The sequence below is a fragment of the Melanaphis sacchari genome, unplaced genomic scaffold (assembly GCF_002803265.2).
Source record: "Melanaphis sacchari strain LSU unplaced genomic scaffold, SCAv2.0 Contig32_pilon_pilon, whole genome shotgun sequence".
NCBI lineage: Eukaryota > Metazoa > Arthropoda > Insecta > Hemiptera > Aphididae > Melanaphis > Melanaphis sacchari.
This window is the reverse complement of record NW_020271199.1, coordinates 1,783,334-1,803,271: the sequence shown is the minus strand read 5'-3', so window position 1 is coordinate 1,803,271 and position 19,938 is coordinate 1,783,334. Positions and strand designations below refer to the sequence as shown.

General features: G+C 29.7%; 1 protein-coding gene across 1 annotated transcript in view; it reads right to left on the bottom strand.

Moving 5' to 3' along the window:
* The window catches only part of LOC112596579 (nephrin-like), a gene marked incomplete in the record, with an annotated part of 408,876 nt that overhangs the window by 6,699 nt on the left and 382,239 nt on the right, over window positions 1-19,938 (bottom strand). Inside the window, 6 exon segments of the mRNA XM_025342339.1 lie at window positions 2,237-2,331; window positions 3,676-4,047; window positions 7,903-8,199; window positions 11,774-12,070; window positions 17,729-17,888; window positions 19,112-19,242. Of these exon segments, the coding sequence (XP_025198124.1) occupies window positions 2,237-2,331; window positions 3,676-4,047; window positions 7,903-8,199; window positions 11,774-12,070; window positions 17,729-17,888; window positions 19,112-19,242 (1,352 nt within the window).

Genomic DNA, 19,938 nt, shown 5'->3' with positions numbered 1-19,938 from the left:
CTATATCGATTTAAGTCTTCTTAAAAGTCTCATCAGTCAACGAATATAATATATTGTATAATATATATTACGTGAAACTTTTTTTTTATTCGATAATATTTTATAAACTGTGATCTTATATTAATATTCCTTTTAAATTCAAAAATAATGATGAACTGTAGAATATTATTTAGGTGTTATCAATGGGTAACTCCTCAACACGACATTCATGTTATTTTAATCTGTTGTAAATTGTCTTAGTAAAAAAAAAATATTATTTATTACAATGAATGGAGAATTTTTTTTTAAATATAAACGGAGAATGACAGTTCTCATTGTTATTACTATTTACTACATGTTATTATAAATTGAAAATTGGTTAAATATGGTTATTTTTTAATAATAACTTTTGAAACTTTCTAGTAATTTTAAAAATAATTTGTAAAATGCTGGAAAACTGATGACAAAATATAAAAATGCAATTAAATCGTTGTAAAAAAGTGTATTTTTATCATAAATTATTAATATTAGAAATTTGCGATTTGTTATTATTATATTATCGTAATAATGTTTCAAACCTTTTTAATATATAAAATGTTGATTTACTAAAGTTTTAGAGTCTTTATAATTTTCATGTATATTTAAATGAAGCAACATTTTGTAAAAAACATTAGATTTTAGTGATACATAGAAAAAATAAATTTATTTTAATTTTTTAATGTCAGAATATCTCAGAATAAGATTTGAAAACAAGATTTTTGAAATGTTCGATGAGCACCATTAAAATTATCCCTCAGAGACTAATTCAGGAAGTATATATATTAATAATATCCAAGTATATCTAATTCGCAGTTGTTTGCAAAATTATTTCAAGTTTTAAGTACAATGAATTTCAATGATTACGAGTACAAGGAGATTAAGACGTTTGAGATGCTTATAATATCTTCGACGGCAGTTAGTATTGTTGTATAATAATGCACCTAATGATTATAAACGTTTATTCATTTATTCAAATCTTTGTGTATAATTTATGTCCATGCACGGATCGGGCGTAATGACGTAGATAGGTACTTAAAAGGACTAGTATCTACCAATACCTTCCACTTAATATCTATTTTTTTCTTGTACTTATCTATATCAAGTTGTCATTTAATTATTCGCATTATGATCATTGAAAACATGAACGTGTGCAATGCGTACATTATTGGTTTAAATATAATAAACATTCAAATTAGTTTCAATACTTGAACGTGATGAAGTTGATATATATTGCGTTATATTAATTTCAGTTTTTATTTATAATTATAGTTTAGCTGGGAGAAATTATTAAATTTTCATATTCAAATAACAAGAAATTATATTAATTTTAAGAACAAAACTAATTTGCACAACTAAACACACACATACACAAATAAAATATAAATTTAAGTATATTACTATAATAAAATAAAGGTGATTAACAAAGTTTATATTATTATACCACCGAAAAGATGAAAAAATGTTTAATCTACATATTATTTTTTAAATTTTAATATTTTTATATAAATAAATCAAATTGTGAGTATAGTAAAATAATATCAATTAAACGCCACAATACTACATATGTATAGGTATAATAAGCAGTTTGAAATTGTTGATTATAATATGCTTATTAAAATTTAGAAATTTAGTATGTATAAATTATTATTTCAAGCGAAACTCTGATGTGTTAGAATATCATGTAGATTGAAGACTTTCTAAAATGTATTAGGGAAATATGTTGTGTTTCATTCTAATTACTTTTAATTTATTCCAGTCACTGTCAGTATTTTGAACCCTGTAAGGTTCGATATATGGTCCACGTTCGTTATGCAGTATAATAAATAATAATATCAACTAATAATGTCATAATATTATACCATGATGTATCTATATTATTTTTAGAAACGTGATAATGTCACTTTGGGGATTTTTCACGAATGGTGTTTTAATTTAATGAAAAAGTTAAGGATGTTCAATCAAATAAACAAAATATATTATTTTTTATTGTTAGCTATCAGAACACACCGGTCGTAACCTTTTATACGTATTGGCCAAAGTATGATTGTAGACCGTTGTGGATTTTTGGTAGTTGCGATAATCTAAAACTTGCACACAAATACCAAGTATTTTATGGTTTTTCTCTACACTTTTGTAATAAATTAGAATTTCCGTTTTAAGTCTGCTTTCGGCTATAAATTATACTATGTTCAAACCATGTTACGCTTATTGGACTTACTTGTTGTTTACATGTTTCTGCGTCGACCATTCGTGAAGAGTATATTCTGCCACTGTTTAACCGTTCAAATGCCTTTTCATCTTCGTCTAAGTAATCTGTGAAGAAATTGTGTATATTTTAGAAAAAAGTATATTTTCATAATGAAAGTAAGTAAAGTTAACTAAAATCACAAAGTATTAAGCTGTTGTGAAAATTAAAAATAAAATTGCTTGCGTAGAAATTTATGTATTTTATATAGTTATTTTAAACAAGATTTTTTATTATTTAAACGTTCACACGGATTGCGAAAAAAAGCTTTATTAAATTCTAAGAAAATATATTAACACTCCCAAAAGAACTTTGTTGAGAGAATTTGTTGTATTCAAATATAATATATTCCTATTATGATTAAATAAGTCATGGAAAAACGTCAAGTTATATTCATATTAATGTTTGAACATTGTTATTTTTTTCATCTGAAAAAATACATTTTACTTGTTAAATGTACTTAATATTAAAAAAAAAATGTTGTTAAAATAATTTTAAAATAATATTTAAAGCGCTATAGATAAAACGTTTATTAATTTTTCAGCTCACACAATATATGTATATACTTATGTATACCTATATATACCTATATTATTGTATTACGAAACGAGGAAATTTCATTTTTTTTCTCAAACGAGACGAAAATTACTAACATCCAATTAATGGACAAATATTGATTTTTGACCATATTTAAAAATAAAATATTACATAACATTGGAGGGCTGAGATTGAACGGTAAATGTAAATTTAGTTGGTTATTATTATTTTAACTTTGTTATAAATGCACCATAGTAAAAATCTAGACCTAAATAAAACGCTTTGATAGAAAAAAAATCATATGAGAAAAGAAATAAGAATAAAAGAAGAGAAATAATTCTGTTAAAATGTCAGACGATCAAAAATAAATAATAATTAATTTTACAAAGAAGAACAATTTTACAAATTTTATAGCTGGCTACAGGGGTAGCTTTTCTATTGGAGATAAATTATTGTGGCTGATTAACAATAGAAATCATATAATATTTCATATAATTCATTTTTATGTTATCCGATATTGAATACAATGAACGTAAAAACACTGAAAACTATTAGAACAAGAGCTGCTTTTGTTTGAAAAATATGTATTAATATTTTGTGATAGAGGAGGTAGCAAAAAAAGAAAAGTTTGTTCGTTTTGAACTATATATGTATAAACAACGATATTATTTGACATCAGCTATTAATTTTTAGACAGTTATGAATGGTTTTTTTTCCAAAATTATAAAATAAAGGGTTAAAAAACAGTTATCACCAATGTACAGCATTAAAATTTTATTTGGTGATAAGAGTCTGTTAGTTTTTAATTCATTTTTATCCCTAATTTGTATGCTGCGTTTTTTAAAATTGAAAAAGAATGATTTCTAGGTATTCACCGTTGTCGTGTGGGATGATGTCAGGATTTTTTTCGAGTCCGTCGTCGACGGTATCTGCTCGTTGGTGATGACGATCTCCACCGTCGCCTCCGCCTATACCACCATCGTTTCCTCCTCCTGTGCCGCCACCAACGACTCCGCCGTTATCACTGATTCCGGTTCCAGCTGTTGTTCCTGTTCCAGTTCCGTCAACGCCCTCGATGGCCGTTTTAGAGTCGTCGTTTGACCGTTCGCGGCGACGGCGCCTAGCCCGCTTCCGCTGCACAGCTACGGCCACGGCCACGATACACGCGATCGACACGACGGATGCGACGCAGCCGACGACGATCACGGCTAGCATGGGCGAAAAACGAAATCCCGAAGGTGTGACAGCTATAGATAACAAAATAAAAATATTAATGTCTTTATATGAAGTCGTCATAAGTAATAATATATATATTATGATTTTGTCACAATGTCTAAACATTGAAATCATCTAACGTGTAGATTTTTCGAATATATGGATATATGCGGAATTCCGGACTTAAGGCCGTTATGCAAATTTTTTACAAGACGGGTGGCATAATATTATCCGATTGAGACGGTTGAGTTAGTTGTTAACGATTATTAACTGTTATTATGGCTAATGCAAGAACGTTACGAACAATGACCAAATAAATTACATTTTTTTTGTATTAGTATTTAATATTTATATATTGTGGTTTTAGTTATTTTATTAAGGTATTATTAATTTGGACATATTAAACTCGAATATCATTACTATAAATCACAGAGCGTATATCGTGAGTACAGTTTCATACTTTTGAAATTATTCGTTAAAAAAATAATAAAAAAATAATTTTAAAATTCTATTGTAGTGAAATTTTTTTTAACAAATACCTGCAAATAGCAGAAATGGTGAACGTATTTTTTAAACTTTTTTTTGGAAACAAATTACAAATTTAACTCTCTGAATAGTGTACGCAATTTTAGCAACTTAGGTTTCACTACACTCGTGGATTCAATATAAATTTAATGTAATTTCTTAGAAATAAGGCTCTAAATGAATATTATTTTTCTCGAAATTATATGATTGAATATAATATTAAAACGCTCCTCTATTCGAATCAGCACTGTTCTTTCTTCTTGCTACCGTTATTATATTATTATCAACGTTTTCTCGGCGAATTTCGTTAATCCTATTTTCGGTAGGTATTGTTCTTTTAAGTAAATATCGTCGTCCCTGGGGTCTTATATTATTATTAAAAAATATGTCAGCAGGTACTTTATAAATTATGTCACTTTCCCGCGTTGTGTGGGAATCGATTTGTTGCCGACAAAAAATTGTCTAATGCGCATTAGATGGAAAAAGTCAATAAAAGGTTGGTCCAATACGTGTTCACGTGGCTGAGCGCGCTTGTAACAACGGTTATGAACGAGCGTGCGAGTATTACATTTTATTACTAGTGACTACAAGAGAATTCCGCATTAGGTTAATCTAATCACACGATTGGGTAATACGTTATCGGCGTTCGCCGAGAGGTTCTTGTTGCGTCTCAGGGTGCGCAGCGCGTCATTATTTCATTTTTGATCATCACTTTCCTAACCCCGCAAAACTCGGACGTAATTGAGTGTATGTAGGTGCTCTTCCCTGCCATTGTTAGAACTGCTCGAAGCCAAAGTCAGCCGGCTACGTGATCGGAATACGCACACAGGTACTCATATGTATTCTTTTAAGTAATGACTATCGGCCCGGAATAAATTTCAATTGAGAACGCTATTTGTGAGGCAATAGGCAAGCTTATTCGATTTTCTCGAACTCTTTGTGCGTTCTGCAGGTATTATAACAGAGCGAGCCATAGATGAAAAAAGCCAACGGATGCCGAAGATACGACATAGTATTCTCAAACGATAAAAATCATATTTATATAGATACTTCAGACACCGATGAAAGTCATTTTTATTGATATGTGGCGTATATATCACGCGTTTTGTGTGAACGCCGCCAGTATAACATTTTTCTTTGATTGTCGATGTGTGCATAGTACTACTACAATATCACGAATAATTTATATTCTATAATAATTATTCGTGTATGAAATTAAAATGATACAATACATTTAACTATAGATGTAAATCCACCGCCGGTTTTTCAAATCGAATGCGATCACGGTAAAATTTCGATTTTAGAAAAATTCAAACAGACATGATTTTACTAAATGAATATCTGTGACGAAACTGTTTTGATTTTTTTCGCCTTTAAATTTACAGTTAACATCTGACGTACCTATGGCGTTGTGTATTCAAATTGCTTATGTAAAGATTCGCGATATTACAATTATTTCCTTTGCATGATTGAAATACATTAGGTATTTACATTATATTGAACACAATAATAAATTTGGGAGTTGATTATTTCAAAACAAAACACTGATTGCAAAAGAATATTCATTGGTTTTATGACATTTTTATAACCTAATAGTTTTAAGACTAACCCGATGTCATTTCTAACTTCCAATAACTATTTAAATTTAAAATTTTAATAATGTTTTTCAGCATTTTGATGCATTTATAACACCGTCGTTTAATGTTTTATTTAACTGATATTATAGGAACTAAGACATATTATTGTAAAAGCTTCCCTGTGAACTCAGCAGACTAATAGTAACGGCATTTTAAGTGTTTTAAATTAACCGGAATTATAGTTGATGGGATGATAACTGAAAAAATATTGAGATGTGATATAATTAGGATTTTAAGTGGATAAGTAATATTTCATTACACAATTTTAATTTATTATTCTGATTCTAGATAGTCGTACACTCATAAAACTTGATAAATAAACATTGTACAAATATAATGTATTAATTATTAATAAGAATGATATAGTAATAGAGCTTTATTGGCCATAAACTCGTAAATTATATGTTATAATTTGTACATAGCTTACTGAGTGCACATAATTGTAACAAAGTTAAAGTAAAGGAAATATCTTGAAAGTATTATAATGTATTCAACTTGAAAAGTATATAACAACGTGTAATGTTATGTAAAATATGCATCGAAAATTGTAAGTTTTGTTAAGTATAAATAGTTTTCAACTTCAAAATTGAAGTTTATATAATAACTGTAAACGGAGTTCTATAACAGTAGTAAGTACGATCCTATACAAGTAAGTGAGTAAATATCGAGTGGTTCGTAAAATGACAAAAACTATTATAGAAAATTATAACACGTTTATTCAATATATAGCTTTCGAGTAACTGTTTGATTCGTTAAATTTAATACTAGAGAACGTCAGGTAATAAAATTAACTATTAAATAGATATATGGTATTCCCGAGGAAAACCTCTCACATGTACCTAGGTAATGTCAGTTAATGTCAAATTGTTTCAGATTCTCTACATAATTATACGAAACTATGGTTATGCTATGGTTAAATCTATTGGAGTGCTTATAAAACCCATAAAATGATGTGTATTGAAGTTTACTTTACTATAGCACTTTACTTTTAGCTTTAGCACTTTACTCGAGTTCGTGCCTTCCATCGCTTTGGAAGCTTATCGGAACTATTTGAAAAGAATAAAGTTTGAACCACGGTATAAAAATCCATCAACGTGGCACTATCGAATTCTTGATAAAGAAAGAAAAAGAAAGAGAGAGAGAGACGTGACTATAAATGAATACGAAAATGGGAGAAAAACGGATTATTCGTGCGGTAACGCATTCATAATTTATTCCTGAATGGGGGATATCAATTTAAATGTGAGCACGTATAACGCAATAACGCGTATCAGCCATAATATATATATATATATATTTACACTATTTTTTCGTTTTCGTTGTTTTGATACAGAATCCAAAACATAATAACGCTTATTGTCACGGCTTTCCTGATGACTGTGGTTAAAACGACGTACTATGCGACAAATGCGTTCTTTCGATCCTGTCACAATAATATTAAGAAGGTCTAATCACTTAGACTATTTAAAAGGTAACAAACTAGATTGCTAACTACCGAGCGCTTACTGTAGAAACGTACAAATTTATCTTTACGATGGAAATCGGAGTACTTATTATCAATCGCGGATCGCGTACAACAATCAATAATAATAATTATAAACGATACGCGTGTATGAATATCGTTTTACCAATGATAAGCAATGACGTGCGGAATGCTAATTAATAATAATCAATATATTATTGTTCGATATAATAATAATATTATCATGTGCATCTATAACGTACCCGTGCGTTTCTCGGCCGACTTGAGGGTGTAGGCGTGGAGCTGGACGGGGTCGGACGGTCCGCGGCTGTTGTATGCGTAGACGCTGATGTCGAATCCTAGACCAGACGGCAAACTTCCGACGGTGAACGCGGGTTGATCGGCCGTCACGTTGCCAGCCAGCGACTGTCCGTGACGGTCGTATACCTCCATGACGAACCTCTGGCTGAGGCCGCCGTCGAAACCGGGCTGGCACCGGACCACCAGCGACGCCGACGTCTGGTTTACTACCGAGCAGTTTTCCAAGCTATCCGGACGTCCTATGTAAAAAGTTGAAAATATTATGCCATAGTTAAAACGCGGTTGTACTTTTGAGTAGGTACAGATGTTGCTGTCGTGCTCGTTTCGACCGATAAACCGAGCCCACATAGAAAATTAGATTTCGATCGATTAGGTATAGTTGATTAGTTATAAGTACAACTTATAACTATTATAAGTATTTGAAGAACGGATGACGGGCGTACGCCGCGAAATGCTGGTCCACCGCATCGCTCGTCGGAACATTAAATATCTACAATATTAACTAACTATCTAGTATTTACTTGTTCGGATTTCAATTTGTATACGTCATCGAAACAATCCGACAAGTACCTGTAACTCTGCTCTAGGAAATGAAATCGAAAATGTATGTCGTCATTGAATAAAGTAACAAAACTAAATCAATAAAAATAATAAAACGATGTCATCACTCATCTGTTATATTATTTTAAATCAGATATGCAATTCAAGTGTTTTCGAAAACGCGAGTAGTTTTGAACTAATGAATATCTTTTGATCAAAGACAAATTAATAATATGCGGTAATTCGGGAAGGTATAATTCTAAACAACCGAGAAGGTGACTATTGATAAGCGTTCCAAAAAACACCCTAACACGGTTAGGGTCAAACACTCGGAATGTCAATCATTTAAAATAAGAAAACTGGTTTATTAATTCTTATCTATCACAATAAATTATATTGCTATCCGAGTCTATATAAATGATTATCATAATTTATTTTCAAAATATTCTATATTACACGAGAAATAAGACAGATATTAATATTATAGACAAGCGCGATAAGCGAGGGTATTTTTTTTTATTTATTAAATTACACGGGGCAGCGGCGGCAATAAACGTAATTTTTAATAAATTAATCAATTTTTTTTATTCGTTTTGTTGTTTGTTTGATTTTTTTTTTATTATACCATTTCATCGTGCTAGGCCGTAAACATTTTCAGTGGTATCATTACACGGGACGCGATCCATAAACGTCAATAAAACGTAATGATCAATAAGTTAAACGTTTCAATCGCCATAGGGGTTTGGCAACCCAATTGATATATATATGTATAAACAATCAAAGTGCAGATTCGGTATGACATTATGTGGTTAAATCCGAACACAATATCTATACCATTTCGACTGTCGAATATTAATTGGAAGACGACGTTAGTATAATAATTGTTCAATACGAAAGTTGACCCGTCCTCACTCCTTCGGGTCAGTTTAATGGTGTCTTATATATTTTTTGTTTTATTATTTCTGGGAGTTGAATGTCTTTAATTTTTTATATTAACTGAAACCGTTTGTCGTCGGCAGACTGTTTTAGTTCCAAACTTTTAATTCGATTATAAATCTGAAGATCGTAAAATGGTTTTATCTAGTAGCTATGTGTAATACGCACATTGTGTATAGACTGTATACGTTATATATATATATATGTTGATGAATATATACAGGAAAACTATAATATATGTTGAATTAAGCTGCGGAATTACCTACCCACTACAGTATATATATATATAATAGGATATTTATAGGTACTTTTAAAGAATTGGTTTTTCGGTGAATAATTTAGGGGCTTGTTGTTCCCTCTGTATTTTTACGCACACATTGGCCGTTAATGTACAACTGCAGTGCACGATGATGACGATGATAATAATAATAAAGAAAAACTTTTGAAGTTCAAAGCGTGGGATTACAGCTTTTGGGTTAATCTCAAGGGCATTGTGGACACGTATTATTCTATATAATGCACCAATAATTTCGGTCTTCAGTCGCCCGGCTCTAAACTTGTGTATTTACTAAACTGCGAGATGGTTGTCGAACCGTGGCAACGAGAACTGCGTGGTTCATTTCCGTATAATAAGTGCGAATTTTTTTCATCCGAAATCTCACGGGATATTCAGTTTTTATTTTTTCTACCTCCCTACTTCCACCGCTCGTCGACCACTCGTGGTCTCGTCGCTTTTCATTGTCGTCCCGCGGTCCACGAGTTCCGCTAAAAGGAACAGACTCGGTGGCGCATAACGTTATGCCAAAAGTTAAACGCCAAGTTCGGTGAGTGGCGTTCACAAAAGGTCCGGGTTGTTCTGGTTTTGTTCGCGCGGCCCGGATGTCGGTCGTCGAGTTCTCCGGAAACGCCATTATGTAATATTACTATTGTGAAAACTTCCACTTGGTCTATGCGATGTGGTTTCTATTACATACTTTCGCAGAAGCAATTCCGAAAAGTTTGCCTGCCTGCAGAAGAATAGTCGCGAAGAGCACGTCACGTCATTTCTGGAGTAGTTAGGTTACAAAGTTTTTAAACACTATATTTAGGTGTGCGGTGATAGTGCGAGTGACGGTTAAATACGATTTATGAGTTGGAGTTGATGATAATGATAGTTGTTGGCGAAGAGATATGAGAACTACAAGACTTGTATTTTTTCTGGCGCGAAATCATGAAAATCTAACTTTTAGTGAATTTTTACACTTAAAAAACATTTTTTTTTTCATATAGTGATCTACACGCTCGTTATCTTTATGAAAAGTGATCAGAAATTTTATTTGAGCAAAAAAATAGACTGCAAACGAGTTGAGCCACAGATACACTCGTTATGTAAAATTCTTGAATTATAAATCAATATATATATAGTTTTTTTTTTGCGTGGTCGCAGGAATAGAACAAAATATATTATTTTCTCTAGACAATGTCAGGATAATAGTCAATAACAAAATATTTTCAAACAACCTATGGTGACCGAAAACGGCGAAAACTGCAGAATAAAATACATATTTATATTAATACATTTTATGTAGTGTGCTTTTATTTTTAAATAACAGAGTAGCTAGTTACTTAAATTATTGTTGGCGTATATTTTAAAATGTTTTAATTTCACGCCAAACAATTTACAACCGAATAAATATTTGTTTTTTTTTTTTTTTTTACTACCGTATAACCCAATAGATTATTATTGACGCATAATAGCATTATTATTAAAATTATATTTTGTACGAATAATTTGTGATATATTTGGTCGTTTCATCATTAAAGTGTGTATTGCTTTTGATTTATTGTCTACGCGACACGCACGTTTAAAGTTTTAACATTCTTAATTAATATTTTTAAGTGTGGCATTACGAAATACATTATGTTACGCATTGCACATAGTATGACCTTATATTACATACATAAAGACATAAAAAAACTCCGTTATTACGTATTTATTAAAAGTTTTGGCTTAATTTAAAAAACTAACGATTTCTATGTTAATGAAAAGCCCACCAAATGGGATATAGTATAATATATATTTATGAATGATATATTTGTAAGAATCAAACAGCGTCACATACAATTATGTGTGCGCGAAAATAAAATTTTACTCGTGTACGTGCGCAATACATAACAATCATTACCGTATTACAGTCGGCGGCTTAAGGTTTTAGTATACCACATAAATCTTGAAAGATTAACCATCCGCTGTAGCAATTTCGCTTGGCATAGTGGTATCGACGTTTTGATAAGTATTATAAGGTATCAGTAGACGTATATTGTATATAATAATTTATTACATAGAAAAACACTTACCGGCTGCTATCACTTGGTATACGCATGGCACTATTTGTTTGCCGAACTCGTTGCTCGCCCAACACATAAGTGTCCCGTAATCGAGTGGCGTCAGTGGCGTGTACGCAGCAGTGCTCCGCGGTCCCTCCTCTGTGTAACGGTCACGATCCAAGTCAACCGTTTCTCGAGAGTTGTTGAAACGCCACGTGTATCGAACGTTATCCGACGGGTTAGCCTCTACCTCACACAGCACTTTGGCAGCTTCGCGTCTGCCCACCCCTTGCACCGTTTCTTGTCCAGGACGACATACTGGAGCGACTAGAAAATTAATAAAAAATATGAATACCGTGATATTATTTTCTCACAAGCTTTACGTACACATTACTATAAGTATAATATGGTTTTAAACTATGGCATATTATTATGCAATACACTTTCCAGCAAAACATCGAAAAGTCTTTTAATATAATATGTATTTTATGTAATTTAAAGTGAAACGTGAATTTCAGTAAGTACTCGTGTTCAGTAATTCGACGATTTGAATCAGAAGAAAAAGTGATGAGATGTAGAAAATTTTTATTTTGTTATTAATGCATGCATATTGGATTTACTAATAAATTTCTTATTATTTCTAATAGAATCGTCAATGTATATGTATATATATAGATTTTGCTCATGAAATAGTAACAGCTATAAACATTGTAGTTGTATAATGAATTGGTGCACATCGGTTTTAGTGTTCCCCAGGCCATGGAAAAATCGATATTGACTTCACTTTATAAATTAATTAGACTTCAATGGATTTACGTCTGTGCAAAATTGGATGTAATTAGTCATGATACATTTTTGAACGTGGTTCAAAGAATGTTCTAAACTCTTTTGATATTTCCAAGAACAATTCGAAATTTTCGTCAAAATTGATCGAGTAGTTTATGAGTATATAAGATACGAACATATATATTGCACACATATAGTTATGTATATAAAAGTCTCTTTTTTTACTGTAACTCACTGAAACTTTTTATATATATTCCGATTTCGCAACTTATAGAGTTTAAAAACAAAACTATGAACACTCTCCAAGTATTGAGGAGGAATAGGCGTGAAAAATTCTGTTGTTATTGCTTTATGTAATTTAGTGTGCGTTATTAAAATAATATATTTTAAAAATATTTAAAATAAAGTTAAATTTCTACACACCATAATTATATTTGTTGTAAAAAAAATTAATTAATATTAAAAACTCTAAAAATCTACAAAAAATTCAAATTATAGGATTTTATATGATAAAAAAAAATAAAAAAAATAGTCACTAAATTATAAATGAAGTTTGAGCAGGCGTACGATTGAATACACATTTACATTTTATAACTGATAAAGTGATAAATTGCATATTATGTGTTCATCAAAAGTTTTAAAATTCCGAGAAAAGTATAATTTGAATATTTCTTCTGAAATTAAATCATATAATTTGATTGTAGTGTTTAATATAATATAATATTGTCGAGTAGTACAAGGACGAAGATGCATTGTCGCCACATCAGTGAAAACAGTGGTAACTACAGTGACGTCGATGACGGTGACAAACGAACTGAGTTGGGTCAATCTCTGTTTATTAATTGCCGGGTCCATCTGCTTTACTTGTTTTTCTAAAACTTCACAGAAATGTACCCAAAGTTGTAATTATCAAAACAACGAGCGTCCGTGTAGAAGTTCGTGGCATCGCTTACTGACTTTAGATGAAAAGGGTTAGATAAGGTTTGAATTGAAAGATATTCAAGCAAAAAAAAAAAAAAACGCATTGAATTAAGTAATTATGAATATATTATAATTTTGGATTTCAATGCGGTAATAGTGTATTATTATATTTTTTAACAACAAAGTTGAAAATATCTCATTATATTTCCAACTTTGTACAACAGAAAATTTAGTCTAAACATAATATTGTTATAATTATATAATTTCAAGTTATTAAAATTAAATTTTGTACATCTGGTTTAAATAATAGGTATATATATATTGAATACATTTATTATTAAAAAAATCTTATCCATTTCTGGAAAAATTCCTCAAAATAAACACTTAACTTCTTATCATAAATAATTTATTGTAGAGTTAAAAAAAAATTATTTTTACTGTATCATATTATTTAGTAATATTCTATGACCTTATTTGCCAAATCAATAATATTATTGGTATAAAATTATCAAAAAATGACCGAATTTATTTAATTCTCTTTTCATACGGTCGCTACAACTATTGAAAAAAATTAACTCATTAATTAACAAGGTAGTCATGTATCCTAAATTAACAACCATTATTAACCTTTCTCATCAAGTTTTGATAATTCAATTAAACATAGATACTGCCAATATTTTTATGGAAATCACATAAGGAAGAAATTACAGCGACTAAAATATTAAAATAATTAAAAAATGACATATATATATATATATATATAAATGAGATATTTCACACATTAATGGGGTCTAAATAAATAATGCTATTTAGATATCAATTGTCATTACCATATAAGCAAGATCAACCTCATCTAAAACATTTAATAAAACACAATTGATGCCTTACTGCAACCAATCTGACGAACCTAGCACAATTAAATTCGTGATCGTCCTTAAGGGTTAAAAATTGAGTACCTACACAGAGAAAAACATTCTGAATTACTCGTTAACAACGATAAAAGAAAACTCCGAGAACAAAATACCCACTATATACATAACTTTTTAAAACCATTGTTGTCGATACTAAAATATAATTATATTAATGTAAATTTATTATGTATTGAATTATTAAATGAAAAAAAAAATCATCATACCATTAATTGTGGCGCTACTTTAATTATTTAATTAAATTTATAATTAATATTAATGTGTTGGCTAATGATCTAGTTGATGAAGCCCTTATTCTAAGTTATAAAAAAAAAAAAAAAAAAAAACTAAATCCGGATTTAAACACGCATTGTGAATAATTTTAAGAATTTGTTGTATCGTAAAAGCAGTGCAATATTTCAACAAATACCTATACTTAAACATGTTTTGGTCCAATAAATACTGTAAATACCCATACTTGTATGTTAATAATACATTTATCGGTTACATGTATAATACTTATATATTAGTATAAAATTTCAACACGTTATATATATAAAAAAAAGTATGTTAAAACTGCGATCTCTTCATGTGGAATATGACAACAAGTGTAAACTATTGGAATCAAGAGAATATAAACTGTAAAACATTAAGCTGGATTCGTGTGTGTTAATGATTGTTAGGTTTTATTGACTATAGTCAGTAATACGTGTTAACATTTTTTTATAATCAAATAGAAAACTTTTTTGTTGTTTAGAGCTAAGCGGGGGGGGGAGGGTCGGAGGTTCCTTCTAGATGTGACCTTATAAACAATGTATCACCGATTAATAGATTTTATTATGACATTTCAATACATTGTGAACAAATCATTGTCTAACAACAGTTCAGTCGCGCTGTTATGATTGCACAGATATCTAGGAATAGCGATAACTTTAAACGTTGCCGTGCAGTTAAATATATTTTTTTTTTTTTTTTTAGACATTGACTTTTTACTAAGTATTATTTACCCTTTAAAAACTTTGTACGACGAAACTTTTGAATGAGCAATCGAATTAGGTTATAAAACGATCGTAAAACGAACAGAGAACTTAACGGTTGAGTTCTTTTTGTGCTCCACGCGTTTCCGAGAAAACACATTAAGTTACATTATTTTCGTTGGGACAAAATCGGTATGGATCGTAAAGTGTGAACTGAGAGGTAAAAAAAAATAAATAAAAATAAAAATAGTGCATAAATACGAACATAATGTATTATTATTTTTTTTTTCGTTTTATCTTAATGAATAATACTACTCGCCGCGGGAAAGTCCGTTAACGAAATATTAACAACTAATGTACTTTTATCCGAGCTCTTTTTATCGCATGGTCTGTCCACGGACACCGAACAGATGTTTGCTTGTTTCCAACAAAGGATTAAGTCGACAAAAAAGTTTTTTTGATATAATTTATGCGCTTTAGTATTTTAGAAACATCTACATCATTAGTCATCGTCTCATGAGAATGTCGAGTTTAATGTAAAATATAATAACAGCGTCATCTATGTAAAGGCATAAGTATATCAATAGTATTGTGTCTTGTTTTTACGTCTCTGTACAATGCTATAGATAATTAAATTTGAAGATTATTTTTAGATAAACTATGTTTAGTTCAACAACAGAAAAAAAATATTTTTCATTAACACATCTATAATGTATGGAAACTTGATGAAATCGAATCTCTGCAAGTAATATTTTATAGATTTTAATATATTCAAATTAAATAAATATTTTTTTTTTTTCCACGTTTACATCTAAATTTTATAAATTTTAAGTTTTCCAATTGAAAAGAACATCTAAGTTAAAATCTGAAAATATTCATTTTATACAGTAATCTTTATAGAGATCGTAATTCTCAACTGTTCTGGGAGCAATGTTTTAAAAATAAATTGCGGGGATACTTAAAGGTTGTTCTGAACATTGTCTGAGTATCTACGCTTTCTATCTGTTATTTAAGAAATTATGCTGACTACTAAAAAGTTTTTTTTATTCAAGTCAATTAGAAAGAAATTTTAATATTTCAGGTTTGAAATAGTTTAGAAATATAATTATATTAAGCAACTTCGATAATTGAAAATGGAAAGTAAAAAAAGTTTTTACAGTGTTGAATGAGCCAAGCAGTAAGCTAAAACACCTGATAATTTAAAAAAAAAAATATTGCACATTACATTGGAAAAGCATACCAGACTAGTGAATGATTCACCCAAAAATAGACAATTTGATTATAAGTATACGAGTTTAAATTTTGATTTCAGTTTATGCCCCTCCTATAGCTAATAAATATGAAACTTAATACTTGTTTTGAAAATAATTATAAATATTTGTAAATTGGTTTTCAAAATGTGTAAACTATTTATCAGTTTAGTATAAAATTAATAAAGTCGGAAATAAATTAGTGTCAGTCTAAAATTTACCGGATAAGAGAATTAATTGCTGATTCTGAAAACCAATTTGCTAAATTTTGGTACTTCTTGAAGTCGCTAATTACGTATTAGAAATGATGAACGAAGTTGGCCAATTATCTACTATGAGTACATAGTTTTCAAATAAATTAGTATTTGTAGGATTGATGTGGAGGAGGAACGGGTGGTTGGATAACTTCACTTATTTTTGTCCTATGGGATATTTGGGGAATACAACGGCAACATTTACATCACAATAGTTGAATATATGTGGAAGTGGAAGCTAAAGTTGTACGACCAAACTACGATTATAAACGTCTGTTTATAATTATTCCAAATACCTTTGCTTGACTTTTGTTTGGTCAGATATGTAAATTATTGAGATGCATTGTGATATGGGGCATGATACCACGTACAGTTGTATATACGTATGATATACTATAATGAATCATCGATTACTGCATACGATGTAATTCTCTTTGAACAATACCTTAACTGCTGTTTTATAAAGTATCGAGCAAAGCAACCATTAAACGCTCATTAATATGGTTCAGCTATTGTCTGAATTCCGCAGGTCTTAATTTGAATATATTAATAATGAAAGTTGTGAACTGTGACACGAGTTCTTCTGTAATATTTTCCTGACTTCAAAAGAATAAAGCGATTCAACTAAACATGACTAGTTGAATAAATGGCAATAATCATAATATGTTTTGCTGTATCACACACATTTCAAATATAAAAATACAGAATTCATATTTATCAAAATACCATTTTGAAATTATAACTTATAAGCGATCGAGATGAAATACTGTGACTAAAAATGTAAAAAAAAAGACTACATAAAATACCCGACGTATGTACAAATTAGATATTTTTTAACTCAATCACTACATAGGTTATAGTGCTTTATAATACATTCGTTCATACTCACATTTAATATCCAACGGAACTGAATTGCTCTCACCGTCGCCCTCTTGATTGCTACCGACGCACGTGTAAATGCCAGCACGGCTCCGGGACACTTTTTGCAAGACCAGACTCTGATTGCTGACTATCGTACCAGCGGCCGGGTTATTGTTCAGTAACTTTCCCTGTGTGCGTCGAATACGATAAGTATGATGACAAATTATAATATAGACAAGTTACAATTGATGGGCTACAATCAGTCATATTCAGTCTTAAGATGCGTGGTATATTGTAGAAACAACCACCTCTGACTGGATATAAATACAGTATATATTCCACTTAACGCAAAAACTGATTAATAAAAATAATCATTTAATGGAATCAAAAAAAAAAAAAAAAAAAAGAAAAAAAAGCAAATAACATAATAATACGTATGTTTGTTATGTAAAAATTAAACTATTATTTTAGCCCTTTTATACCGGGTAATTAAATTACTTTCAAGTTTTAAGTATTACCTATTTTCTGTATTAAACAAATGTTGCTCCAAAATTGTTCATATTATTACATGCATTACACTGTTTAATTTTTACATAACTATGCGCTTTTTACGTGTTATTTATTTTGCATTTCATGCCGATATAAAAAATAAACTATGTGATATGCTAAGTTGCAATAAAATTTTGATAGTTTTTTTTTTTTTGTACTATTTGTTCTAATTTTATTATATAAGTTTCATTTTATATTTTATATTTTATAGTTAGACACTTTAATTATTATAATATAATACACAACATCTTACCTATGTTTGTTGTATAATTTATTTGTTATATCGCGGTATTTATAATGAGAGAGAAATGAGAATACAACTTTATTATCTCCATACGATGGAATAAAATGTCAAAATTAAAGTGATTGCTGCGGTTTGCTTACATTGTAACAATATTAAAATTATGAAAATGTAAATATATTTATATTATTTTCATATGTCCCTAAATATTTTAGATACCTTCAATTTAAAGTATGTAAAAATTATAATTTATAATTTCTGAGTTATAAGATTCGTTTAAACTAATTAAATTTATTTTATTTACTTCAAATGGAAACGTGTTGAGTATAAACAAGTATTGACTAATACGAGGAAGGTCAAAAATATAAGCAGAAATATCGATCGTGGTAAACGAAAAAAAAATATGAAATTATTGTGTATTGAATAAGGAAATGCAATCACAAACGCTTAACAATACGGTAAATAATACATTTCAAAATAAAAATCACATTTTCAATGTAAAAATAAATTATTTACTATACTACAATGTTCAAATAATAATATGTTTACATAATATAATCATAATACTATTATTTTTGTTATTATTATATCGATTTAAACTCTACAATAATATTTACTCACGTTGTGTCTCCATGTCACTCTGTATACCCACGGATTGGATTTGATATTACATTCAAAGTACACGTCCATGCCCTCTTGTATAGCGCTGCCGTTGATATTGCTCCCAAGCTCAAGGTTAACAACTGGTACGTCTGTTGAGAAAAAAAAATTGTAAGACGGCACTCCGAGTATGCAAAAATATAGCAAACTAGTGCACGGCTAGCGGTTTTATGCTATCCGATCAACATTATCTTTCTAAATCATAAGTTACACAGCATCGTTTCATGACAATTATAACATTTCGTTATTAATATTATTTATTCATATTATATTAATTTTAAGTTTATATTATTATATGCTATTATACTTTGGTTAATCCTGTATGTCGTTTGACGATGATAAATTTAAAAAATGCCAGTGGTTTTATCCAATCTTAAACTCCATTAAACATAAGCTATACATATTGTTGCCACTCTAATTTGTATGGTTTTTACCAAATATAAAATAAAGGTTTGAAATTATATAAAACTATAACAATCTTTTTATTTTTTCTAACTAATAGTAACCATATAATATCAAATAAATATTCGTTTTTAGCGAGACAAGTCTGCGATGTGAATTCTTCTTTAAAATATAAAATTCAAAAGATGGCTTCGAGGTTCACATCTCTGGATGACAACAGAACCACAAGTGTAATAGACTTGGCTGTGAATCGTTTTTACGCACACACAGATTGCCATTTATTAATAATAATTGATAATTTATAATGCCTTTTCAAATCATTTATTTTCATTTGTAAAATAATTTGTTATTCTGTGTATTTTCAATGTAACTAATGTTTTTCTGTC